Below are 26960 nucleotides of genomic sequence, written 5' to 3' on the forward strand. Positions count from 1 at the left end.
GCTGCTCACACTGCTGTCCACCCTGCCTATCAGATGTAATACTGGAGATACCAGGAGTACTGAGGTACGAAGAGGCTGCTCACACTGGTGTCCACTCTGTTTATCTGATCTAATACTGGAGATATCAGGAGTGCTGAGGTAAGAAGAAGCTGCTCACACTGCTGTCCTCCCTATTCATCTGATCTAATACTGGAGATACCAGGAGTGCTGGGGTAAGAAGAGGCTGCTCACACTGCTGTCCACCCTGTCTATCTGATCTAATACTGGAGATCCCAGGAGGGCTGAGGTAAGAAGAGGTTGCTCACACTGTCTATTTGATCTAATACAGGAGATATCAGGGGTGCTGAAGGAAGAAGAGGCTGCTCACACTGCTGTCCACCCTGTCTGTCTGATCTAATACTGGAGATCCCAGGAGGGCTGAGGTAAGAAGAGGTTGCTCACACTGTCTATTTGATCTAATACTGGAGATATCAGGGGTGCTGAAGGAAGAAGAGGCTGCTCACACTGCTGTCCACCCGGTCTGATCTAATACTGGAGATATAAGGGGTGCTGAAGGAAGAGGCTGCTAACACTGCTCTCTACCACCTTTCCATCCTATAATCAGTATTAGGGAAGAATATCCAATAAGAGCACATCTGCCTACATATAAAGGGAGGGGAAGAGCTTGGCAGATATTTTAATGTACTATAATTATTACCTCATGTCCCTAAACAACAAAGGTGGGACTTGCTAATTTAGGCTGATGTTTATGAATTTATTCATATATTTTTCTTAATATTCATGGAGAAACCCTTTAAGTAACAATTTAATTCATTGACCTAATTAATATTTTTTTTCAATTTCCTTGGCAAACGAGTAACTTTCCAATATACATCTGATGACCTCACCTTTACACAAAAATTTAGTCGAACTGGGCATCCTCCTTGAGACTCAAAGGAGCTGCACACTGCAAGTGTCTGAACTTTCTGCTTGTGTTCAACCTCAGGCCTGCCACCTGACCAACTGAACTTGGCCTTTAACCATTCTGACAGAGCACTGAAATACAGAGAATAAACTGTATTAATATGAGTGTTCCATCAGTTGTGTTATACAGCAAATAATAGCTATTTACGGTACTTACTTTGTAGGATCATCATGATCATTAATTTCAGGGAGGGCAAGAACAACTTTCCAAAAGATGCATTGCTTCCATGCAGGAAGGTGCTTAATAATCAGAGATGGAAGTTCCAGGGGTGTCCACGCAGCTTTACTGTATGGCAAGAACAGATGCCTTCGTATATCAAAAAAAAAGTATACAATTTAATAATTTCATAAAGAAGCTGTTTCCGCTGACTACAGAATAAGCTCTCACAGGTGAAGAATATGAAGATTTTGGGTACTCACCGTAAAACTCTCTCAGAGCCTTCATTCGAGGACACAAGAAGCCATGTGTGTATGCTGCTGCCATTAAAAAAAGTTAGTTCCTCCTCAGTAGCATACACCTACCAACCGGAGCCAAACCTATAAATTAGTGTGAAAGCAATAGGAGAACAAAATGGCCAACTTCAAAATGGCCGCCATGGCCACCACCCATCTTGAAAAGTTTTCCCCCTCTCATATACTAATGTGCCACAAACAGGAAGTTGATATCACCAACCATTCCCATTTTATTTAGGTGTATCCGTCCGTATACATGGCCTACCAAGGTGTGTCCATATAAGTGGCCCACCATGTATATATAATTAAAGAAAATTTGGCAGCACTTACAAAAAAAAAAACGGGTGCAATAAACCTGTAAAAGTGATGTTCAAACCTCCAAAGTAGAAAATCAGAAAAAAACAACAAAACAGGCAGCACTCCAAAAATCAAAATGAAAAACTGTGGCTTTACTGATCCATTAGCAGCATTTTTTTTTTTACAAACACCCCCTCCCCACTATCTTCCTGGGACTTAGGGGGGAGGATACCTGTCCTGAAGGCCCCAGCAATCATCTTCATAGCACGATGGGAAGACGATCATAAGGTGTCCCGAACACTGTTGGGCGGCTGGAGGGTACCTGGTACCGGAGGCTGTCTCCTGGGTAGGTGGGAGGTACCGGTACCGTCTTCCAGCCCTGCAGTCTGGCTCTGGGGGGAGCGTGAGCAGGGGGATGGAGGCAAGGACCAGTCCTCCTGTCCCTCTGTGGAGATGCCCTGAACACTCTTGATATGTTACGTGGATAGGGTCCAGCCGGATGGACCAGGGAGACAACCGCAGTGACACAATCCCACACTGTGCTCTCAGACTTTAGGGGGGAGATCAGAGTGACACAATTCCACTCTGTCGCCCGTAGTAGCCTAGAGGGCGGCTTCACAAGCTGTATCCGAAAGAAAAAGGGAAATCATTACCCTAAGGTAGAAACGGGGCTGAGTGCAGCGCCGTGTCTGTCACCTACTGACACTAGGCTGAGACTGATCGGCTCAGGTCGGTGGCTGTATCCTGCTGAGGAGGAGATAACATTTTTCATTGCCTAGTGTCAGCAGACACCCATGGTTTCCTGTGTCCCGCAATGAAGCGAGAGAGAAAATACTATTAATTACCTCACTTGTTCTCTGCATTTTTCACCAACAATGCTTAGAAATGCTGGATAGGGAGGAACACGTTGTGACCTCTCTACAGGAGCCATTACCTACAAGGTAACCGTTTCCAATGGCCAAAATATACCCTTTACACCCATTCTAGACAATTTTTGTAGTCAGCTATTTACAAAAAAAACTTTACTTTTATTAGTGACTTTAAAACAGTTATAAGAAATGTAATTAAAGGCGCAGTGCACACTATCCAGAGTTGTAGCACGGAGACATTTAGCATCTGCTTAACTCAAAACTTTGCTCCCCTGACATCTTTGGCCTGATCTAACAATCTCAAGGCGCTAGGGGCAGAGACACTGATTGCTACAGCTAGGATTGTATTACTTCATTCCCAACATCACCGAGAGGCAAGCACATCGCTGTCCCACCATATACCTTTGTTTTTGACAAGTTTCCTCTAAGCCAACTTGTGGGTCGCACTGTCACCAGCTATGTCAGAGCCCTGACTTGCCTTCTCTCCATGAGACTTGTTTGCACTTACAGAACTAATGGGATCTCATTTCATGCTGGCACGGTATTTTGCATCATACAGATTATATCATGCAGGATTATATTATATCAAGACAAAAAGTCCCACTTCAGTAAGTTAAGACAAGCCCCCGGAAGAAGCTGGGCGAAACACGCACGTCGGGGCGAGAGGTTTTCTATATCCCACCAGCGGCAATAACTGGATCCCTACGAAAACCTGGTAAATTATACCCCTTAACTCTTTAGATACTTTTGTGATTATTAACCTATGTTATCTCTGATGGATTGTATCCTTATAAATATTATATTAGGATGAGACACTGATATACACTATATAACGGATTTTCTTTGAAATGTTTATTATGGTGGCTTCATATCCTAATCTCCATAGAAAAAATATTTAATAAATTAGAACTGATAGCATCTGTTCAACTATGTAGTATTTTATGATAAATCTCATTTTGTGACATAGAAATCTGAATAATAGATTAACAGCGCCATCTAGCGTCTGTTATAAGTATTACATTCTATATCTGCACTTTATAAGCACAGGGCACTTTACCTGCTTCATTTAATCATGAAATGGATTTCAGATGGATTAGTGATGAAAATTGACATATCTGTATAGATGCTATTTAAATTGGGGGATGGATAGTATATAGATTAACCTCGGTTTTTCCAGTACCTATTTTCTGAATTTTAAAAATATTACTGTTTTTGTATGAATTAAATAAAAAAATTTGTTTTCATAAGATAATTTTCTGTGTTGTCACTTCTATTGTATGTTTTATTTTGTCCCCAATAGATGATATCTTAAGGGGTTTATAAAAAAAAAAAAAAGCTTAAGGATTATATTATGTACTATGAGTAGTGTTGAGCATTCCGATACTGCAAATATCGGGTATCGGCCGATATTCGCTGTATCGGAATTCCGATACCGAGTGCCGATATTTTTGCGATACCGGAATCAGAAGTTCCTATAGTGCAATTATGCACTATAATGCAGTGTGGGCGGTGCGTGGGCGGAGACTGCATGTCTTTGTGCGAGCGGGGTCTGTGCGAGCCTGCCGGGGGGTCTGTGCGCCCTGCCGGGGGGTCTGTGCGCCCTGCCGGGGTCTTTGTGTCTGTGCAGGCATCGTCCGATGAGACTACAAGTCCCATCGGACGATGCCTGCTACAATGGCAGTTATTGACACATTAGCCAATGATGGTACAGTAGTAGTCCCATCATCCGGCTTATGTGTTGAACTACATACTACATACTTGCTACATACATGCTACATACATGCTACATACATACTACATGCTACATACATACATACATACTACATACATGCTACATACATACATACATACTACATACATACATACTACATACACACTACATAATAATAATAATAATAATAATTTTATTTATATAGCGCCAACATATTCCGCAGCGCTTTACAACTTATAGAGGGGACTTATACAGACAATAGACATTACAGCATAACAGAAATCACAGTTCAAAACAGATACCAGTAGGAATGAGGGACCTGCTCGCAAGCTTACAATCTATGAGGAAAAGGGGAGACACGAGAGGTGGATGGTAACAATTGCTTTAGTTATTTGGACCAGCCATAGTGTAAGGCTCGGGTGTTCATGTAAAGCTGCATGAACCAGTTAACTGCCTAAGTATGTAACAGTACAGACACAGAGGCTATTAACTGCATAAAGTGTATGAGAACATGATGGAGGAACGTGATTATGTTGTTGTATTTTTATTAATAGGCCACACAGGGATAATTAGGTTAATGCATTGAGGCGGTAGGCCAATCTGAACAAATGAGTTTTTAGGGCACGCTTAAAACTATGGGGATTGGGGATTAATTGTATTAACCTAGGTAGTGCATTCCAAAGAATCGGCGCCGCACGTGTAAAGTCTTGGAGACGGGAGTGGGAGGTTCTGATTATTGAGGATGCTAACCTGAGGTCATTAGCAGAGCGGAGGGCACGGGTAGGTTGGTAGACTGAGACCAGAGAGGAGATGTAGGGTGGTGCTGAGCCATGGAGTGCTTTGTGGATGAGGGTAGTAGTTTTGTACTGGATTCTGGATTGGATGGGTAGCCAGTGTAATGACTGGCACAAGGTAGAGGCATCGGTGTAACGGTTGGCGAGGAATATGATCCTGGCAGCAGCATTCAGGACAGATTGGAGCGGGGAGAGTTTGGTAAGAGGGAGGCCGATTAGTAGAGAGTTACAATAGTCCAGACGGGAATGAATAAGAGAAACAGTAAGAGTTTTTGCAGAGTCGAAAGTAAGAAAAGGGCGAATTCTGGAAATGTTTTTGAGATGCAGATAAGAAGAGCGAGCCAGTGATCGGATGTGGGGGGTGAATGAAAGCTCGGAATCAAGGATGACTCCAAGGCAGCGGGCATGTTGCTTTGGAGTAATGGTGGAACCGCACACAGAGATGGCAATGTCGGGCAAAGGTAGGTTTGTACATACATACTACATACATACAGTTGTGGCCAAAAGTATTGACACCCCTGCAATTCTGTCAGATAATACTCAGTTTCTCTTCCTGAAAATGACTGCAAACACAAATTCTTTGTTATTATTATCTTCATTTAATTTGTCTTAAATGAAAAACACAAAAAGAATGGTCCTAAAGCCAAATTGGATATAGTTCCACACCAAACATAAAAAAGGGGGTGGACAAAAGTATTGGCACTGTTCGGAAAATCATGTGATGCTTCTCTAATTTGTGTAATTAACAGCACCTGTAACTTACCTGTGGCACCTAACAGGTGTTGGCAATAACTAAATCACACTTGCAGCCAGTTGACATGGATTAAAGTTGACTCAACCTCTGTCCTGTGTCCTTGTGTGCACCACATTGAGCATGGAGAAAAGAAAGAAGACCAAAGAACTGTCTGAGGACTTGAGAAACAAAATTGTGAGGAAGCATGAGCAATCTCAAGGCTACAAGTCCATCTCCAAATACCTGAATGTTCCTGTGTCTACCGTGCGCAGTGTCATCAAGAAGTTTAAAGCCCATGGCACTGTGGCTAACCTCCCTAGATGTGGACGTAAAAAAAAAATTGACAAGAGATTTCAATGCAAGTTTGTGCGGATGTTGGATAAAGAACCTCGACTAACATCCAAACAAGTTCAAGCTGCCCTGCAGTCCGAGGGTACAACAGTGTCAACCCGTACTATCCGTCGGTGTCTGAATGAAAAGGGACTGTATGGTAGGAGACCCAGGAAGACCCCACTTCTTACCCGAGACATAAAAAAGCCAGGCTGGAGTTTGCCAAAACTTACCTGAAAAAGCCTAAAATGTTTTGGAAGAATGTTCTCTGGTAAGATGAGACAAAAGTAGAGCTTTTTGTGCAAAGGCATCAACATATAGTTTACAGGAGAAAAAAAAGAGGCATTCAAAGAAAAGAACACGGTCCCTACAGTTAAACATGGCGGAGGTTCCCTGATGTTTTGGGGTTGCTTTGCTGCCTCTGGCACTGGACTGCTTGACCGTGTGCATGGCATTATGAAGTCTGAAGACTACCAACAAATTTTGCAGCATAATGTAGGGCCCAGTGTGAGAAAGCTGGGTCTCCCTCAGAGGTCATGGGTCTTCCAGCAGGACAATGACCCAAAACACACTTCAAAAAGCACTAGAAAATGGTTTAAGAGAAAGCACTGGAGACTTCTAAGGTGGCCAGCAATGAGTCCAGACCTGACTCCCATAGAACACCTGTGGAGAGATCTGAAAATGGCAGTTTGGAGAAGGCACCCTTCAAATATTAGGGACCTGGAGCAGTTTGCCAAAGAAGAATGGTCTAAAATTCCAGCAGAGCATTGTAAGAAACTCATTGATGGTTACCGGAAGCGGTTGGTCGCAGTTATTTTGGCTAAAGGTTGTGCAACCAAGTATTAGGCTGAGGGTGCCAATACTTTTGTCTGGCCCCTTTTTGGAGTTTTGTGTGAAATGATCAATGTTTTGCTTTTTGCTTCATTCTCTTTTGTGTTTTTTCATTTAAGACAAATTAAATGAAGGTAATAATACCAAAGAATTTGTGATTGCAATCATTTTCAGGAAGAAACTGAGTATTATCTGACAGAATTGCAGAGGTGTCAATACTTTTGGCCACAACTGTACTACATACATACAACATACACACTACATACATAATACATTCTACATACATACTACATACATTACATACATACACACATTACATACAATACATACATACTACATACATACAACATACAATACATACATACTACATACATACATCACATATACTACATACATACTACATACATACTACATACAATACATTCATACATTACATACAATAAATACATACAGACATACAGTACATTAAACATAGAGTACATACTTACCATTACTTGTCACTTTGTTCCCCGAAGCCAGTGTATCTGTAAAAAAGATTAAAATAACAAACAACCAATATACTCCCTGTCCGCAGAAATCCACGAGTGTCCCACGACAATCTCGGGTTGAGAACGGAAGCATCAGCTGATGCGACCGCTCTCCAGGGGCTCCAGGAACACAATGACGGGAGGAAGGTATGCTTCCGCCACTGTATTCCTCCGCCGCTGTAAAAATAAAATAGTCCCTAGTCTCACTTTATGCCATTGCTGTGTGAGAAATTTTCCCACGCAGCAATTGCCATAAAGTGAGACTTTGAACTCAGGTAACCTCATTGATGCACTGCAGGAGCCATTGTCTCCTGTCAGTGTGTCACTGAGGGTCCTATAGAGCAGTGACATCACCCGATGTCACTGTTCTATAGGGGAGATCGTCGTGGGACACTCGTTATTAATTGGACTACGGCGGACAGGTAGTATACGGTTTATTATTTTATGTTTTTTGCAGGCGCTGAAGTATGGTAAGTATGGTTACTTTTTCCTAATGTGTGTGTGTTTTATTAACCCTTTACTAGTATTGGATTAATAATGGATAGGCGTCTTATTGATGCCTCTCCGTTATTAACCAGGCTTAATGTCACCTTACAATAGCAAGGTGACATTAACCCTTTATTACCCCATATCCCACCTGTCAGGACTCTGAACATTTTTTACCTTTTGTGCATTACTGCCCTTTTCCAACATGGCGTCTTTAGTCTCATGTGCACTTGTCTTCCTGCTATAAAACTCCACTCCAGCCTTCAGTCTGTGCTAGATTATTCTGCTTTGCATCCAGCTCCTGATTACTCCCTGGCCTTGCACCTACACCTGTGAACCTGTGTTGGAGATCCTGCCACTCTGCTCTGAGTTCCTGCTGCATACACCAGTGTTCAGTAATCCTCCTTCATCTGCTGCTCGTGTTACTTCATCTGCATTTGCTGGACATGTAAGCTGTTGCTGCTTTGCAATAACCTGAGACTATTAACCAGGCCTCACTGGTTGAGCTAAGATATGATTTTAACTGCCTAATAGCATATCTATCTGTGTCTGGACTAAGTCAAGGATCTATTCGTGTCAAGTTTCCTCAAGTGTATCTGTGCTTCACAGACATTCTGTTTGTTTGCATCTACCTCTGAAGTTTCCTATTGACTGCTAAGCTGCGTTTATTATTTGCACCAAGTGTTGTGGACTTGAGTTTGGACTCTGCACCTGCTTGAATCACTGTGTGATAAGATAAACTTTACCACTTATAAAACGGTGTCCTGTTGTCTTGTTCCACACAAAGAGTCTCCTGAATTATCCCCTATAATTATTACAGGATAATCTAGCCATAAAAAAAAGAGACTGCAGGAACAATGACTGCAGAGAGCAGATTAGAGCAGGTGTTTTCCATAATTAGATCACTGGAGAAAGATGTGGAAGGTCTGCAAAAAAGTTTGGAAGCTTTGAACACAATCAAAAAGTGTTTGGACAAACTTTGCAGGACTTAAGCAATCGCATGGCAGCCCAGCAAAACAAACTTGCTGGCATAGAGTCCCAGTATGGACGGGCTTTTCAGGACATAAGCACGCAAATAGCTGCACAAGTGACTTTGCCCTCTGGGCAACCGCCACCAGCTAGCCCACCTAAGTTGCCCCCATTCAGATTTTATGGTGATCGCGACAAATTTCGTGGCTTTGTGAATCAATGTATGCTATATTTTGAAGTGCATGCTGACCGTTTTCCTACTGATAGATCCAAAGTGTTGTGTGTAATAATGCTACTGACCTCACGAGCGCTCGCCTGGGCGAATCCGATGATTGAGTCTCGTGACCCACGGTTAAATGACTTGGATGCTTTCTTGGCCGCTATGGCATTAATGTTTGATGACCCTAATCGCCGTGCATCCGCTGAATCTGCTTTGTTGTCTTTACCCCAAGCTAAACGTTCTGTTATTGAGTATGCCACTGAATTCAGGAGATTGGCAGTAGATACCAATTGGGACAGTTATGCACAATTGCCTATTTTTAAAAGGGGTCTGTCTAGTATTATAAAAATGAACTAGCTCGCTCAGAGTCACCACAAGAACTAGAGACATTTATACAGCATTGTGTGCGCATAGACATTCGCCTTACTGAGCGTAGGCAGGAGAAATTTGCTGCATATAACCGTATTTCTAACTTTTCCCTTCCTTCCAAAGAGCCTGCAGGTAAAACATCTCGGGAAGTGGAGGAGGTGCCCATGCAAATTGATTCCGTTCAGAGATGTGAGATCAATGAGAGCCGGGAGCATCGCCTTCGTGAAAGTCTATGTTTCTACTGCGGCCAGTCTGACCACTTCTTGATCAATTGCCCTAAGTGTCCTAGACGGCCTAACAAGGTGCTAGCAGCAATAGGGGAGTATGACAACTGTGATGATGAATCTGACATCTCTGAATGTAGCCTGCCTTTAAACGCTGTATTCCATTCACTTTCTATGACTTCACCCCCCAAGGAGCTGAAGGAAAAGAACTCTCACTGTTCTCTCCCTATTAAAATCCTGTGTTCAGGAAAGTGGATTTCCAGTTCAGCTATGATTGACTCTGGTGCAGGTGGCAATTTCATGGATATCGCATTTGCCAAGGAACATGGTATTAAAATTCAGCAAAGAGCCTCTCCAATTACCATGGAAACAGTGGATGGGTCACCTTTAATCTCTGGGCCTGTGGATCAGGAGACCGTACCCCTTGAAATTTTGTTGGAGCCTAATCATCAGGAGCAACTTTCTTACTTGCTAATTTCTTCTCCTCATTTTCCGGTGATTTTAGGCATTCCTTGGTTGCGTTCTCAGAACCCAATTATCAACTGGGAGACAAAGGAAATTATCTTTCCAACAAGGAGCAACTCAGCGTTAACAGAAGCTGTCCCTGAGTCCACGGCTACGGAACCACATGTACAGGTATCTTCTTTACCTCCAGCATATAAAGAGTTCTCTGACCTCTGTGACAAGAAGAATGCAGATCAACTTCCTCCACACAGGCATTATGACTGTTCCATTGAGTTGCTTCCTGGGGCAGATATTCCTTTTGGTCACGTATATCCTTTGGCGGCACCTGAGCTTCAAGCCTTAAAGGAGTATATTGATGAAAATCTGGCCAAAGGCTTCATACGTCCTTCTTCCTCACCAGTAGGGGCACCCATTTTTTTGTAAAGAAGAAGGATGGGAACCTGAGACCCTGTGTTGACTATCGGGAACTCAATAAGGTAACCGTACGAAACAGTTACCCTTTGCCTCTGATTCCCGAATTACTGGAAAGAGTCCGCCACGCTAAAGTGTTCTCTAAGCTGGATCTTCGTGGGGCTTATATTTTGGTGCGTATTCGTCCAGGGGATGAGTGGAAGACAGCATTCAGATGCCGGTATGGACACTTTGAATCTCTTGTGATGCCCTTCGGGCTTTGTAACGCCCCTGCAGCATTTCAACACCTTGTTAATGACATCTTCAGAGATTTGTTGGACCAGTTTGTGGTGATCTATTTGGACGATATACTAATCTTTTCTGACTCTCTACAGGAACATGAAGAACATGTCAAAACTGTTTTAAGACGTCTGAAAGAGAACCAACTGTATATCAAGCCGGAGAAATGCGAGTTCCATCGTTCTGAGATACAGTTCTTGGGTTATATCATCTCTCCCAAGGGGCTGAACATGGAATCTGGTAAGATTCAGGCTATCCTTGACTGGCCGGCACCCAAGAACGTTAAGGAGGTCCAACGTTTTATTGGCTTTGCAAATTTCTACAGACCCTTCATTCAAAATTTTTCTGATATTGTCCGTCCCATTACTTCCTTGACAAAGAAGGAAAAGCCCTTTAAGTGGTCATCACAGGCTCAAGAAGCTTTTGATCGGCTGAAGATCTGTTTCACATCAGCACCGCTGTTGATACACCCAGATCCAACACATCCTTTCATTGTGGAGGTGGATGCTTCTGATAATGCTTTGGGGGCTATTCTCTCCCAAAGAACTGGAGAGAAGGGTCTGCTACATCCTTGTGCTTTCTTTTCCCGTAGACTAACCTCAGCAGAGAAGAACTACGACATGGGAGACAAGGAATTGCTGGCTATTATTGCGGCTTTCAAAGAATGGAGGCATCATCTGCAAGGAGCTGCACAACAGATCATAGTGCTAACTGAGCATCGCAATCTAGAGTTCCTTAGATCCCCTAGATGTCTTTCTCCTCGTCAGGCTCGTTGGAACTTATTCTTAAATCAATTTAACTTTGTTATCTCGTACCGTCCAGGTTCTCGTAATGGGAAGGCTGATGCTTTATCCCGAATTCATGCTGCGGATTCCGTACCTGGAGCCCCGTCCAAGACCATTCTATCTGATGCAAATTTCATCGGAGTTATCCACGATCAGGACTTGTGGAAGGAGTGCAGGGAGGCCTATGAAGGTGATGTATTTCTGGCCAACCCACCTGTGGATATTAATCTTGTCTTTAAGGGTGGCATGTGGTTCAGAGATCGACGTATCTACGTCCCAGAGGTCGTCCGTCTGCAGATCCTCAAGTTGGTACATGACTCCAAGTTGGCTGGTCACAGGGGGTTACAGAAGACACGAGTTCCTGAGCCGATTCTTCTGGTGGCCAACTTGCCTGAAGGATACCAAGGACTATGTTCTCTCTTGCGAGGTATGTGCCCGTTACAAGACTCCTCATGTGGCACCTAGGGGTCTTCTACACCCATTACCTGTTCCATCCCGCCTTTGGGGGTCTATATCAATGGACTTTATTGTGGAGCTGCCTACATCGGGGGGCATGAATACAATCATGGTGGTAGTTGATCGCCTGACTAAAGCTGCTAATTTTGTTCCGTGCACCGGCCTTACCTCTGCTAAAGATACAGTGAACTTGGTTATACAGAATGTCTTTCGGTTGCATGGGGTGCCGGATGAGATCATCTCTGACCGTGGAGTACAGTTCACTTCAAGATTCTGGAAGGGGTTTTGCTCTGCACTCAATATTAATGTCTGTCTCTCTTCTGCTTACCATCCCCAGACAAATGGTCAGACTGAGGGTACCAACCAGACGCTGGAACAATATCTAAGATGCTATGTCAGCCATCTCCAGGATGATTGGTTGGAGTTGTTGCCGTTAGCCGAATTTTCATATAATAATTATCAGAGCGCCTCCACTAAATTTACACCTTTCTTTGCCAATCTGGGTTATCATCCGTGTATTTTACCTAGGTCTCCAATTAATTCTCTGGTTCCAGCAGTGGAGGAAAGGCTGACTGCGATGAGACAAAATCTGGAGGTTCTGAAGGAATCCCTGACCACGGCTCAAGAACGTTATAAGAGATCGGCTGATAGATTCCGTAAACCTGCACCCATGTTCAAGGTAGGAGATTCCGTGTGGTTAGCAACTAAGAATCTGAAGTTAAATGTTCCTTCACAAAAACTTGGACAGAAATTCATTGGCCCTTTCAAGTTCAACGGTTTTGTGAGCCCTGTGGCCTGCCGGCTGAAGCTACCTAGGACAATGAAGGTACACCCAGTTTTTCATGTATCTTTACTAAAGCCTGTATCTCCTAATACCTTCCAGGGACGTGTTGTGCCACCTCTGCAGCCTGTGGTGATTGATGGGCAAGAACAATTCGTGGTGGAGGAAATTATTGATTCCAGGATTCACAGGAATCGGCTCCAATATCTGATAAGATGGCAGGGATATCCCCCTGAGGAATACTCTTGGGAACCTGTGGAAAACATCAATGCCCAACAGAAGATTTCTCGTTTTCATCAGAGATTCCCTGAGAAACCAGGTCCAGGATCGTCCTGAGGCCGATTCTAAGGAGGGAGTAATGTCAGGACTCTGAACATTTTTTACCTTTTGTGCATTACTGCCCTTTTCCAACATGGCGTCTTTGGTCTCATGTGCACTTGTCTTCCTGCTATAAAACTCCACCCCAGCCTTCAGTCTGTGCTAGATTATTCTGCTTTGCATCCAGCTCCTGATTACTCCCTAGCCTTGCACCTGCTCCTGTGAACCTGTGTTGGAGATCCTGCCACTCTGCTCTGAGTTCCTGCTGCATACACCAGTGTTCAGTAATCCTCCTTCATCTGCTGCTCGTGTTACTTCCATCTGCATTTGCTGGACATGTAGGCTGTTCCTGCTCTGCAAAACCTGAGACTATTAACCAGGCCTCCCTGGTTGAGCTAAGATATGATTTGAACTGCCTAATAGCATATCTATCTGTGTCTGGACTAAGTCAAGGATCTATTCGTGTCAAGTTTCCTCAAGTATAACTGTGCTTCATAGACTGTGTGTTTGCATCTACCGCTGAAGTTTCCTATTGACTGCTAAGCTGCGTTAATTATTTGCACCAAGTGTTGTGGACTTGAGTTTCTCTCTGCACCTGCTTGAATCACCGTGTGATAATATAAACTTTACCACTTATAAAACTGTGCCCTGTTGTCTTGTTCCACGCAAAGAGTCTCCTGAATTATCCCCAATGATTATTACACCACCGCTACACGGGAGTGGGAAGAGAGGGGCTAAGTGCCGGAATTGGTGCATCTTACAGATCCGCCATCTCCGAGGCGACTGCGGAATGGTATTTGCAGCCGGGGGGGGGGGGGGTGCAATATCCATTGCCCCTCTCTAGGCTATGAATATCAGCCCGCAGCTGTCTGCGTAGCCTTTCTGGCTATAAAACATAGGGGGACCCCACATCATTTTTTTGGGGGGGTCCCCCTATTTTAATAGCCAGTAAAGGCTACGCAGACAGCTGCGGGCTGATATTCATAGCCTAGAGAGGGGCCATGGATATCGGCACCCCCCCAGCTACAAATACCAGTCCGCAGCCGCCCCGGAAATGGTGCATCTGTGAGATGCGCCAATTCCGGCACTTAGCCCCTCTCTTCCCACTCCCGTGTAGCGGTGGGATATGGGGTAATAAGGGGTTAATGTCACCTTGCTATTGTAATATGACATTAAGCCAGGTTAATAACGGAGAGGCATCAATAAGATGCCTATCCATTATTAATCCAATACTAGTAAAGGGTTAATAAAACACACACATTAGGAAAAATTAACCATACTTACCATACTTCAGCGCCTGCAAAAAAACGTAAAATAAACCGTATACTACCTGTCCGCCGTAGTCCAATTATTAACGAGTGTCCCACGACGATCTCCCCTATAGAACAGTGACATCGGGTGATGTCACCGCTCTACAGGACCCTCAGTGATACACTGACAGGAGACAATGGCTCCTGCAGTGCATCACTGAGGTTACTATAGTTCAAAGTCTTACTTTATGGCAATTGCTGCGTGGGACAATTTCTCACACAGCTGTTGTGAAGTTGGATTCTGGGCTCCCCCGGTGGCCACTGGTGGAATTGAACTTGTGTGCATCATCCCCTCTGTTCACCTGCTCCCATCAGGATGTGGGAGTCGCTATATAACCTTGCTCCTCTGTCAGTTTCATGCCGGTCAACATTGTAATCAGAAGCCTTCTGTGCATGTTCCTGCTACCAGACAACTCTCAGCTAAGTTGGACTTTTGTCCTTGTTTTGTTTTTGCATTTTGTTCCAGTTCACAGCTGCTGTTTCGTTACTGTGTCTGGAAAGCTCTTGTGAACGGAAATTGCCACTCTGGTGTTATGAGTTAATGCTAGAGTCTTAAAGGAATTTCTGGATGGTGTTTTGATAGGGTTTTCAGCTGACCATGAAAGTGCTCTTTCTGTCTTCCTGCTATCTAGTAAGCGGACCTCGATTTTGCTAAACCTATTTTCATACTACGTTTGTCATTTCATCTAAAATCACCGCCAATATATGTGGGGGCCTCTGTCTGCCTTTTGGGGAAATTTCTCTAGAGGTGAGCCAGGACTGTATTTTTTCCTCTGCCAGGATTAGTTAGTTCTCCGGCTGGCGCTGGGCATATAGGGATAAAACGTAGGCATGCTACCCGGCCACTTCTAGTTGTGCGGCAGGTTTAGTTCATGGTCAGAATAGTTTCCATCTTCCAAGAGCTAGTTCTCATATATGCTGGGCTATGTTCTCTCGCCATTGAGAATCATGACACACAGCAATGGCATAAAGTGAGACTAGGGACTTTTTATTTTTACAGCGGCGGAGGAATACAGTGGCGGAAGGATACCTTCCTGCCCATTGTGTTCCTGGAGCCTCTAGAGTGCAGTCGCACCCTCCGGGCGCCGCTCCGTCTTCCCGTCCTCTTGCTCTGACTGTTCAGGTCAGAGGGCGCGATGACGTACTAATCTGCGCGCCGCCCTCTGCCTGAACAGTCAGTGCGGAGAGACGCCGAGACGGGAAGCTGAGGAGCTGCGGGCAGCAAGAGAGGTGAGTATGTCATTTTTTTTATTGCAGCAGCAGCATTATATATTGCACAGCTTTATATGGAGCATCTATGGGGCAATAATGAACAGTATGGAGCATTATATATGGCGCAGTTTATGTGGCGCATCTATGGGGCAATAATGAAATGTATGGAGCATTATATGTGGCACAGTTTTAAATGGAGCATCTATGGGGCCATAATGAAATGTATGGAGCATTCTATATGGCACAGTTTTATATGGAGCATCTATGGGGCCATAATGAAATGTATGGAGCATTCTATATGGCACAGTTTTATATGGAGCATCTATGGGGCCATAATGAAATGTATGGAGCATTACATGTGGCACAGCTTTATATGGAGCATCTTATGGGGCAATAATGAACGGTATGGAGCATCTATTTTTATTTTTGAAATTCACCGGTAGCTGCTGCATTTCCTACCCTAGGCTTATACTCGAGTCAATAAGTTTTCCCAGTTTTTTGTGGCAAAATTAGGGGGGTAGGCTTATACTCGGGTCGGCTTATACTCGAGTATATACGGTATGTATGTTGTATGTATGTAGTATGTATGTAGCATGTATGTAGTATGTATCTATGTATCATGTATGTATGTAATGTATGTAGTATGTATGTAGTATGTATGTAGGTAGTATGTTGCATGTATGTAGTATGTATGTAGTATGTATGTAGTATGTATGTAGTATGTATGTAGCATGTATGTATGTATGTAGTATGTATGTAGAATGTATGTATGTAGTATGTATGTAGCATGTATTAAGTATTTTTTTTTTTTTTTACATTCAACGCATTAGCCGGATGATGGGACTACTACTGTCCCATCATTGGCTAATGTGTCAATCACTGTTATTGTAGAAGGCATTGTCTGATGGGACTTGTAGTCTTATCGGACGATGCCTATCAAATGAAGAGAGCATTAGGTGCACCGCCATATAATAATAAGGCAGATAATGGGTGCAAAGTCAGTAGTAAATACAAGAGACCAACAAGAAAAAGCCTACTGCCAAAATATGCACACCAATAATACTACATGAGGTATATAAAAATGCAAAGCTGATTTTATTAAACAATCCAACAACATCACAGACAATTAAAACATAATTAAAAAAATACACACCATCCATAATACACAGGAATAGAGATACAATAACCATATATGATAAGGTCCCCCACACAGAGTACCTCAACCCCACACTAATGGCTCATGGGAGAATAGAAATACATCAAAGGACGGATAACATATGATGTAATTGGTAACCACACGCCAACGGGCTGTGTGTAACATATATGAGACCGTTACCCAGGATATTAAATGCAAAACCAGCCAAAAACGGGGAAGGGGAGGGGGAAAAAGGATAAGGGGTTAATAATAACCCATAAGTAAAAGTACCTAACTAGATCTCAAAGCTATAAAGGGAGGAAACCCTCCATCGAAATACAACCTGGTATAATATAGCGATGCCCACGCGTATCGCCTGACAAGCAGGCTTCGTCACGGAAGATGTGCATTGGACGTCCAAACAGCTAAAAATAGCACGAGCCTAATAGCTCATAGAACACCGGTGTGCGGAAGTCGCCACACCGAAAATGGGAGGGGGAAGCCTCCTAGTGCTGGACAATAAAACCAGCATAGTGTTCCTAGTAAGAGCAGGAACATAGCAGAGCGCATGCGCAGACGCCGTGCGTCCAGCAGTGCTTCACACTGCAACAGCGGCTGCGCCAGATGGAGCGCAGGGAGACACTGCGCGCAGGCGCATAGAGCATACAGCATAATGGATGCACAAGAAAATAGGCGGCATAATTAGGGACAAAGAGTGCCCGTAATAAACCAGTCCAACCGCACCTGAGATGGAAGACGCCAGTGCAACTGGTCATTCCTAATGGATACAAGATCGGGGCAGAACGCATGTGCAAAACCGTGTATCTGGAAACTATGATACCGCAACAGCAGCTGCGCCAAATGAAGCGCATAGATCCACTGTATGCACATGCAAACACATCAAGTAGAGGTAATGAGTGGTGACCATTTACTAGAGTGTAAGGTGCCTCCGTATTAAACAGATGCAAAAGTTCAGAGCAAACAAGGACCGTATAAAAAGTACATGTACGCCCTTCCAAATCTCTTATGTGCAAAAAGATATAAATACATAGAAATGTCGCCCCCAACACACATATCTCAATGCAACATCCGCCACATACCCCCGGGGGCACTCATCCAAGCAGCCAATCCACCAATCTGCCCATAGAGAAACACACAAGGGCCACATGTCACCAATGAGAAATATGCACGATTGTACAGAAATTATTTTATTGTTAATATTAATATAATTATAATAACTATAAATATCACACCAATTTACTACTGACTTTGCACCCATTATCTGCCTTATTATTATATGGCGGTGCACCTAATGCTCTGTTCATTTGATATGTATGTCTTGCCTGCCTGTTGTGAACTCTATTTCCGGGCTCCCTCCTGTGGTCACAAACGGCATTGTGTGAGTCATGTCTTTCTGCAGGTTTGTGTTTTTCAGCTGTTTCGTTAGCTGTGGGTGTTTCCTACTTAGCTCTCCTGGAGACTCAGTTCCTTGCCTGCTATCGATGTATTCAGAGCTATTCTGATTCCTTCTGATTACCTTGCCATCAGTCTCATTCAAGAGAAGCTAAGTTTCTGTTTGCTTATTTTTTGATCATCTGTGTTCATTATGTTTCTTGTCCAGCTTGACAAAATGTGATTTCCTACCTTGCTGGTAGCTCTGGGGGGCTGAGATTCTCCCCTCACACCGTTAGTTGGTGCGGGGGTTCTTGAATACTCAGCGTGGATTTTTATTAGGGTTTTTTGCTGACCGCATAGTCCACTTTCTGTTTTCTGCTATCTAGCATTAGTAGGCCTCTTTTGCTGAATCTGATTTCATCTCTACGTATGTGCCTTCCCCTTACCTCACCGTTATTATTTGTTGGGGGCTTTCTATATCTTTGGGGTTAATTTCTCTAGAGGCAAGTGAGGTCTTATTTTCTCTCTAGGGTAGTCAGTTTCTCAGGCTGCGTCGAGCCGTCTAGGATTTCAGGCACGGTCACCGGCTACCTTTAGTGTGTTTGGATAGGATCAGATTTGCGGTCAGCCCAGTTACCACCTCCCTAGAGCTGGTTCTATGTTCTGTACTTAGCTGGAATAATTAGTGATCCTCCGCCACTAAGGACCATAACAGTATAGCAGGCCAAAAGAAGTGTTTAATGCATCGCAGAAGAGGGATTAAAAGAAGCCCTGAGTAAAATTTTTTTTTTCCTCCTCTTTCTTTGCTGCAGTTTGTCTAGCTTCTTTCATCCCCTTATACTCTGGGTGGTGTTGAGCTCAGCTACAGACATGGATATTCAGACTCTGACTTCTAGTGTAGATCGTCTTACTGCAAGGGTGCAAAGCATTCAGGATTTTGTTATTCATAACCCTATGTCTGAACCAAAAATACCTATTCCTGAGCTGTTTTTTGGAAATAGATCTAGGTTTCTGAATTTTAGGAATAATTGTAAATTGTTTCTATCTTTGAGACCTCGTTCCTCTGGTGATTCCGCTCAGCAAGTTAAAATTGTTATCTCCTTGTTACGGGGCGACCCTCAAGATTGGGCCTTCTCTCTGGCGCCAGGAGATCCTGCATTGTTGAATGTGGATGCGTTTTTCCTGGCGCTTGGATTGCTTTATGAGGAGCCTAATCTTGAAAGCCAGGCAGAAAAGGCATTGCTAGCTATCTCTCAAGGTCAGGATGAAGCTGAGGTGTATTGTCAAAAATTTCGGAAATGGTTGGTGCTTACTCAATGGAATGAGTGTGCTCTGGCCGCAAAATTCAGAGATGGTCTTTCTGAAGCCATTAAGAATGTTATGGTGGGGTTTCCCACTCCTACAAGTCTGAGTGATTCAATGGCCTTGGCCATTCAGATTGATCGGCGTTTGCGGGAGCGCAAATCTGCCCATCCTCTGGCGGTGTTGTCAGAACAGAGACCTGAGTCTACGCAATGTGACAGAATTCTGACCAGAATCGAGCGGCAAAATCATAGACGTCAGAATGGGTTGTGCTTTTACTGTGGTGATTCTACTCATGTTATATCAGCATGCTCTAAGCGCTTAAAAAAGGTCGCTAAACCTGTCACCATCGGTACTTTACAGCCTTAATTTATTTTGTCTGTTACTTTAATTTCTTCTTTGTCATCCTACTCGGTTATGGCTTTTGTGGATTCAGGTGCTGCCCTGAGTCTGATGGATTTGTCGTTTGCCAGGCGCTGTGGTTTTGTTCTGGAGCCTTTGGAATTTCCTATTCCTCTGAGAGGAATTGATGCTACGCCATTGGCTGAGAATAAGCCCCAGTATTGGACGCAAGTGACCATGTGCATGACTCCCGTACATCAGGAGGTGATTCGTTTTCTTGTGCTGCATAATTTGCATGATGTTGTCGTTTTGGGTCTGCCATGGCTACAGGCCCATAATCCAGTTTTAGATTGGACAGCTATGTCTGTGTCAAGTTGGGGCTGTCAGGGGATTCATGGCGATACTCCATTGTTGTCCATTGCTTCTTCTACTCCTTCTGAGATCCCTGAGTTTTTGTCGGACTACCAGGATGTATTTGATGAGCCCAGGTTCAGTGCCCTTCCTCCTCATAGGGACTGTGATTGTGCTATAAATTTGATTCCTGGTAGTAAGTTTCCTAAGGGACGACTTTTTAATTTGCCTGTACCAGAGCATGCCGTGATGCGGAGTTATATAAAGGAGTCTTTGGAGAAAGGACATATTCGCCCATCCTCGTCCCCTCTTGGTGCAGGATTTTTTTTGTGGCCAAGAAGGACGGGTCTTTGAGACCTTGTATAGATTATCGTCTCCTGAATAAAATCACGGTCAAATTTCAGTATCCTTTGCCATTATTGTCTGATTTGTTTGCTCGGCTAAGGGTGCCAGTTGGTTCACCAAGATAGATCTTCGTGGTGCGTATAACCTTGTGCGCATTAAGCAGGGAGACGAATGGAAAACAGCATTTAATATGCCCGAAGGCCATTTTGAGTACTTGGTGATGCCTTTTGGGCTCTCTAATGCTCCTTCTGTGTTTCAGTCCTTCATGCATGACATTTTACGAGAATATCTGGATAAATTTATGATTGTTTATCTGGATGACATTTTGTTTTTTTCTGATGATTGGGAGTCCCATGTGAAGCAGGTCAGGATGGTGTTTCAGGTCCTGCGTGCTAATGCTTTATTTGTGAAGGGCTCAAAATGCCTCTTTGGAGTACAGAAGGTTTCCTTTTTGGGTTTTATTTTTTCTCCGTCTACTGTGGAGATGGACCCAGTCAAGGTCCAGGCCATTCATGACTGGACTCAGCCCACGTCTGTTAAGAGTCTTCAGAAGTTCTTAGGTTTTGCTAATTTTTACCGTCGCTTCATCGCTAATTTTTCTGGCGTGGTTAAACCTTTGACGGATTTGACCAAGAAGGGTTCTGATGTGACTAATTGGTCTCCTGCGGCCGTGGAGGCCTTTCAGGAGCTGAAGCGCCGGTTTTCTTCAGCGCCAGTCTTGTGCCAGCCAGATGTCTCTCTTCCCTTCCAGGTCGAGGTTGATGCGTCTGAGATTGGAGCAGGGGCTGTTTTGTCGCAGAGAAGCTCTGATGGCTCTGTGATGAAGCCATGTGCTTTCTTTTCAAGAAAATTTTCGCCTGCCGAGCGGAATTATGATGTTGGTAATAGGGAGTTGTTGGCTATGAAGTGGGCATTTGAGGAGTGGCGACATTGGCTCGAGGGAGCTAAACATCATGTGGTGGTCTTGACTGATCACAAAAATCTGATTTATCTCAAGTCTGCTAAGCGTCTAAATCCTAGACAGGCTCGTTGGTCGTTGTTTTTCTCCCGTTTCAACTTCGTCATCTCATACTTGCCTGGTTCGAAGAACGTGAAGGCTGATGCGCTTTCTAGGAGTTTTGTGCCTGACTCTCCGGGAGTCTCAGAGCCGGCTGGTATCCTCAGAGAGGGAGTGATTTTGTCTGCCATTTCCCCAGATTTGCGACGAGTGCTGCAGAAATTTCAGGCGGATAGACCGGATCGTTGCCCACAAGAGAGACTGTTTGTCCCTGATAGATGGACCAGCAGAGTTATTTCCGAGGTTCATTCTTCGGTGTTGGCGGGGCATCCTGGGATTTTTGGTACCAGAGATTTGGTGGCTAGGTCCTTTTGGTGGCCTTCCTTGTCGCGGGATGTGCGTTCCTTTGTGCAGTCCTGTGGGATTTGTGCTCGGGCTAAGCCTTGCTGTTCTCGTACCAGCGGTTTGCTTTTGCCTTTGCCTGTCCCGAAGAGGCCTTGGACGCACATTTCCATGGATTTTATTTCGGATCTTCCAGTGTCTCAGAAAATGTCTGTCATCTGGGTGGTGTGTGATCGTTTTTCCAAAATGGTCCATTTGGTGCCCTTGCCTAAGTTGCCTTCCTCCTCCGATTTGGTTCCTTTGTTCTTTCAGAATGTGGTTCGTTTGCACGGCATCCCTGAGAATATTGTGTCTGACAGAGGATCCCAGTTTGTGTCCAGATTTTGGCGGATTTTTTGTGCTAAGATGGGCATTGATTTGTCTTTTTTGTCTGCCTTCCATCCGCAGACTAATGGCCAAACTGAGAGAACTAATCAGACGTTGGAAACTTATTTAAGATGTTTTGTTTCCGCTGATCAGGATGATTGGGTGACTTTTTTGCCGTTGGCCGAGTTTGCCCTTAATAATCGAGCTAGTTCTGCTACTTTGGTTTCGCCCTTTTTCTGCAATTCTGGTTTTCATCCTCGTTTTTCCTCGGGCCAGGTTGAGCCTTCTGACTGTCCTGGGGTGGATTCTGTGGTGGATAGGTTGCAGCAGATTTGGAACCATGTGGTGGACAATTTGAAATTGTCACAGGAGAAGGCTCAGCGCTTTGCCAACCGCCGCCGCGGTGAGGGTCCCCGACTTCGTGTTGGGGATTTGGTATGGTTGTCTTCTCGGTATGTTCCTATGAAGGTCTCCTCTCCTAAATTCAAGCCTCGCTTCATCGGTCCTTATAAGATTTTGGAAATCCTTAACCCGGTGTCTTTTCGTTTGGATCTTCCAGCATCGTTTGCTATTCATAATGTGTTCCATAGGTCTTTGTTGCGGCGGTACGTGGTGCCTGTGGTTCCTGCTGTTGAGCCTCCAGCTCCGGTGCTGGTCGAGGGAGAGTTGGAGTACGTGGTGGAGAAGATCTTGGATTCTCGTATCTCTAGACGGAGGCTTCAGTATTTGGTTAAGTGGAAGGGCTATGGTCAGGAGGATAATTCCTGGGTTGTCGCCTCTGATGTTCATGCGGCCGTTTTGGTTCATGCCTTCCACGCGGCTCATCCTGATCGCCCTGGGGGTCTTGGTGAGGTTTCGGTGACCCCTCCTCAAGGGGGGGGGGGGTACTGTTGTTAACTCTATTTCCGGGCTCCCTCCTGTGGTCACAAACGGCATTGTGTGAGTCATGTCTTTCTGCAGGTTTGTGACTTTCAGCTGTTTCGTTAGCTGTGGGTGTTTCCTATTTAGCTCTCCTGGAGACTCAGTTCCTTGCCTGCTATCGATGTATTCAGAGCTATTCTGTTTCCTTCTGATTACCTTGCCATCAGTCTCATTCAAGAGAAGCTAAGTTTCTGTTTGCTTATTTTTTGATCATCTGTGTTCATTATGTTTCTTGTCCAGCTTGCCAAAATGTGATTTCCTAGCTTGCTGGTAGCTCTGGGGGGCTGAGATTCTCCCCTCACACCGTTAGTTGGTGCGGGGGTTCTTGAATACTCAGCGTGGATTTTTTATTAGGGTTTTTTGCTGACCGCATAGTCCACTTTCTGTTTTCTGCTATCTAGCATTAGTGGGCCTCTTTTGCTGAATCTGATTTCATCTCTACGTATGTGCCTTCCCCTTACCTCACCCTTATTATTTGTTGGGGGCTTTCTATATCTTTGGGGTTAATTTCTCTAGAGGCAAGTGAGGTCTTATTTTCTCTCTAGGGTAGTCAGTTTCTCAGGCTGCGTCGACCCGTCTAGGATTTCAGGCACGGTCACCGGCTACCTTTAGTGTGTTTGGATAGGATCAGATTTGCGGTCAGCCCAGTTACCACCTCCCTAGAGCTGGTTCTATGTTCTGTACTTAGCTGGAATAATTAGTGATCCTCAGCCACTAAGGATCATAACACCTGCCTTTTGGTAGGTGTTTCCTTTTGGGTAGCACGCATTCTATTGTGAATTTTTGTATATATATGGGCTATACATATATTTATTGTAATTGTGTGCCCTTTCTATCTTTTTGTCCTTATAGACATTGGTGGTGATTGGTTGAGTTGCCTAGCCATGGACTGGGAGGCCCGGGAAGCCGCTTGGAGGGCTCATTCCAGTAACATCTTTTCAACAGGGGAACAGGTCTCACCAGACTCTGACTTTAACAAGCTCTCTTCAGAGCTATCAGCGGCACACCGAGCTGGCATAAGGCTCTGGTGGAATGTTCGCAGTCTGGAGGAGTATATCAAATTAAACATCGCTCCCCGGGGCCTTAGGGTCCCTATCTATCCTGCATGGGAGCCCTCCCCAGAGTTCCGGGCTACATGGGAACAGGGTTTACTAAAATGCTCTAGTACCATGAACATGCTCTTGGAGCATGACAGGCAGCTATTGGCTGACACTAAGGCAAAGATCAGGGATCTGGAAACTAGGTTGGTGGGCTTTGATGATACGAGACAGGTTCAACCGTTCAGAGCCAAGTTAAAGGAGGGTCTGGACAAGTATGACCATGACATTATGGCAAAAAAGAAAAATAAATTTCTTAGGGACCGTAACGATTTTGATACAAATGGGGCATTCAAATGGAGACAGCAGGGAAACGGAAGACGTGGGCCACAAGTCCAGAGAGTGGTGGACATGAAACGTGATACCTCTAGGAGGCCCGCGGGTACTTCAGAGAGCGATTTTTTATCGTCAGTGGAAAGCGAGCCCGACATCGGAATAGAAGGGGGCGGAAGCGTCGCATCCCTACCACCACGGTCCACCAGATATGGAGGACACAGACCCTCTACACAGAAGCCCCACAGGAACAATCGCAAGTAGGGGCATCTGGGCCCCCCGGGGACTCGGTTGCTGACAGCCAGGTATTTGCTGGGACACTACAGGTTATCAACCTGTCGGATCATACTCTGTCCCCCATTGAACTTTCTGTATTACAACGTGGCCTCACCTTCTCTCCTGTCCATACTTTGGATAAGTTTACCCTGGTAAAAGACTTATATTTGTTCTGTCGACGTCTCTTATTGCAGGTGTTACACAACAGACCCCGGGCGATGGAAGGTGTTGAACCAACTGACCAACAAGTTTTCCGTGACCTTTTGCAGCTTTTGCAGGAGAATAGCCCAGATGACGGTAAGAGTCCTTGTCCGTTTAAAAATAAATCTCGTGTGGCCCCGCCTTTTTCGCTGGTCCCTGCCATTAGGGTGTTTTTCGAACTTACTAAAAGGGACATTATGACTTTGCGTCCACGTATCCCTGTCCCTGGTAATCTGAGCAGGGAGGAGAGGCGTGCCCTTTTTGGTCTTAGGGACAACAATGCTTTTTTTGATCAAGGAAGCGGACAAGGGGGGCAATTTGGTATTGTGGCCACATTCACTCTACTTGGAGGAGGCACACCGTCAGCTTGGGAATATCCGGTTTTATAGGAGGCTTCCATCAGATCCTACGGCGGTGTTTGCCATCAAATTCAGACGACTCCAGGAAAGGGCAAGAGACCTGGGCATTATTAGCTCCCAGGAGTTCGACTTCATGTGGGTGGAATCGCCTATCACGGCTACATTCTACATGTTGCCGAAGGTCCACAAAGATCTACAGAGGCCGCCCTATTGTAGCCGGCATTGGTAGCCTCTGTGAGAAAGCCTGTATATATGTGGACCACTTTCTCCAGCCCCTGGTCAGAAACCTGCCCTCGTTTGTTCAGGACTCGTCGCACTTCATTCGGATCTGCCAGGAGGTGTCTTTGCCCGCGGATTCCTTATTGGTGACCTGCGACGTGGAGTCGCTTTATTCAAATATCAGCCATGAAGATGGAATCACAGCGACCCTGTATTTCCTTGACCAACTGGGGCACTCGGATAGGATGCACGACTCCTTAGTGGTTGATCTTCTGGAGTTTATTATGAAGCACAACTTCTTCCTATTTGATAGGACTTACTATCTTCAGATTTCGGGTGTGGCCATGGGGGCCAGGTGTGCCCCGGCCGTTGCCAACCTTTTTTTGGGTTGGTGGGAGGCTACCATGGTCTACACCCGGGAGGAATTTAAGAGGCATGTACGCCACTGGAGTCGTTACATCGACGACCTGTTCTTTGTGTGGACTGGTGGTAGAGAGGAGTGTCTTGGCTTCATTCATTCCTTGAATGTGAATTGTCATAATATACTGCTCACACACTCTATTTCTTCCACTACAGTTGCCTTCCTGGATCTTCAGCTGGTGGTTGGGGATGGCTCGCTATTTACCAGTCTGTACCGCAAGCCAACTGCAACAAATAGTCTTTTGGATTATAGAAGTTTCCTCCCCCAACACACTAAAAATGGAGTACCTATGGGACAATTCCTTAGGATAAGACGGAACTGCACCTCGGACGAAGATTTCCATCAGGAGGCCATCAAGTTGACGGATCGGTTTAGACAGAGACATTACCCACGCAGGAGTATCAGCACAGCTTATCAACGGGCTAGGACACATACACAGGAGTCGCTTCTGCTTCCCCAAAACAAGGTACGAGATGATAAGCCAAGGATCATCACCAATTATAATATTAATTGGTCACAAATTAGGGACATCCTTTGTAGGCACTGGGGTATCCTAACCACCGACTTATGTACTTCTCGGGTGGTGGGGGATCGGCCACTGCTTACAGCTAGAAGAGCCCCGAATTTTAGGGATCTTCTAACTAGGAACCATTACAAGCGTCCCACTGCTAAATTGCATCGGGGTATGGAACATCGTGGGTCCTTTGCCTGTGGCAATTGCAGTATATGCCCGTATATGTCCCCAATCGGGGATTTCTTTGTAAATCCAGGGGATGGCAGTAAACAGACTGCGATCCTTGTTATGGTTCTCAATGGCAAGAGAAC

General features: G+C 44.7%; 1 protein-coding gene across 1 annotated transcript in view; it reads right to left on the bottom strand.

Annotated features, from left to right (window-relative positions):
- Positions 1 to 26960, bottom strand: part of LOC143789273 (germinal-center associated nuclear protein-like) — an 86005-nt gene that overhangs the window by 19842 nt on the left and 39203 nt on the right. Inside the window, exons 7-8 of the mRNA XM_077278977.1 lie at positions 1121 to 1249; positions 888 to 1035 (exon numbers count right to left, since the gene is read on the bottom strand). Coding sequence (XP_077135092.1) covers positions 888 to 1035; positions 1121 to 1249 — 277 coding nt within the window. The remainder of the gene's footprint in view (positions 1 to 887; positions 1036 to 1120; positions 1250 to 26960) is intronic.

This window comes from Ranitomeya variabilis, unplaced genomic scaffold (assembly GCF_051348905.1).
Source record: "Ranitomeya variabilis isolate aRanVar5 unplaced genomic scaffold, aRanVar5.hap1 Scaffold_147, whole genome shotgun sequence".
NCBI lineage: Eukaryota > Metazoa > Chordata > Amphibia > Anura > Dendrobatidae > Ranitomeya > Ranitomeya variabilis.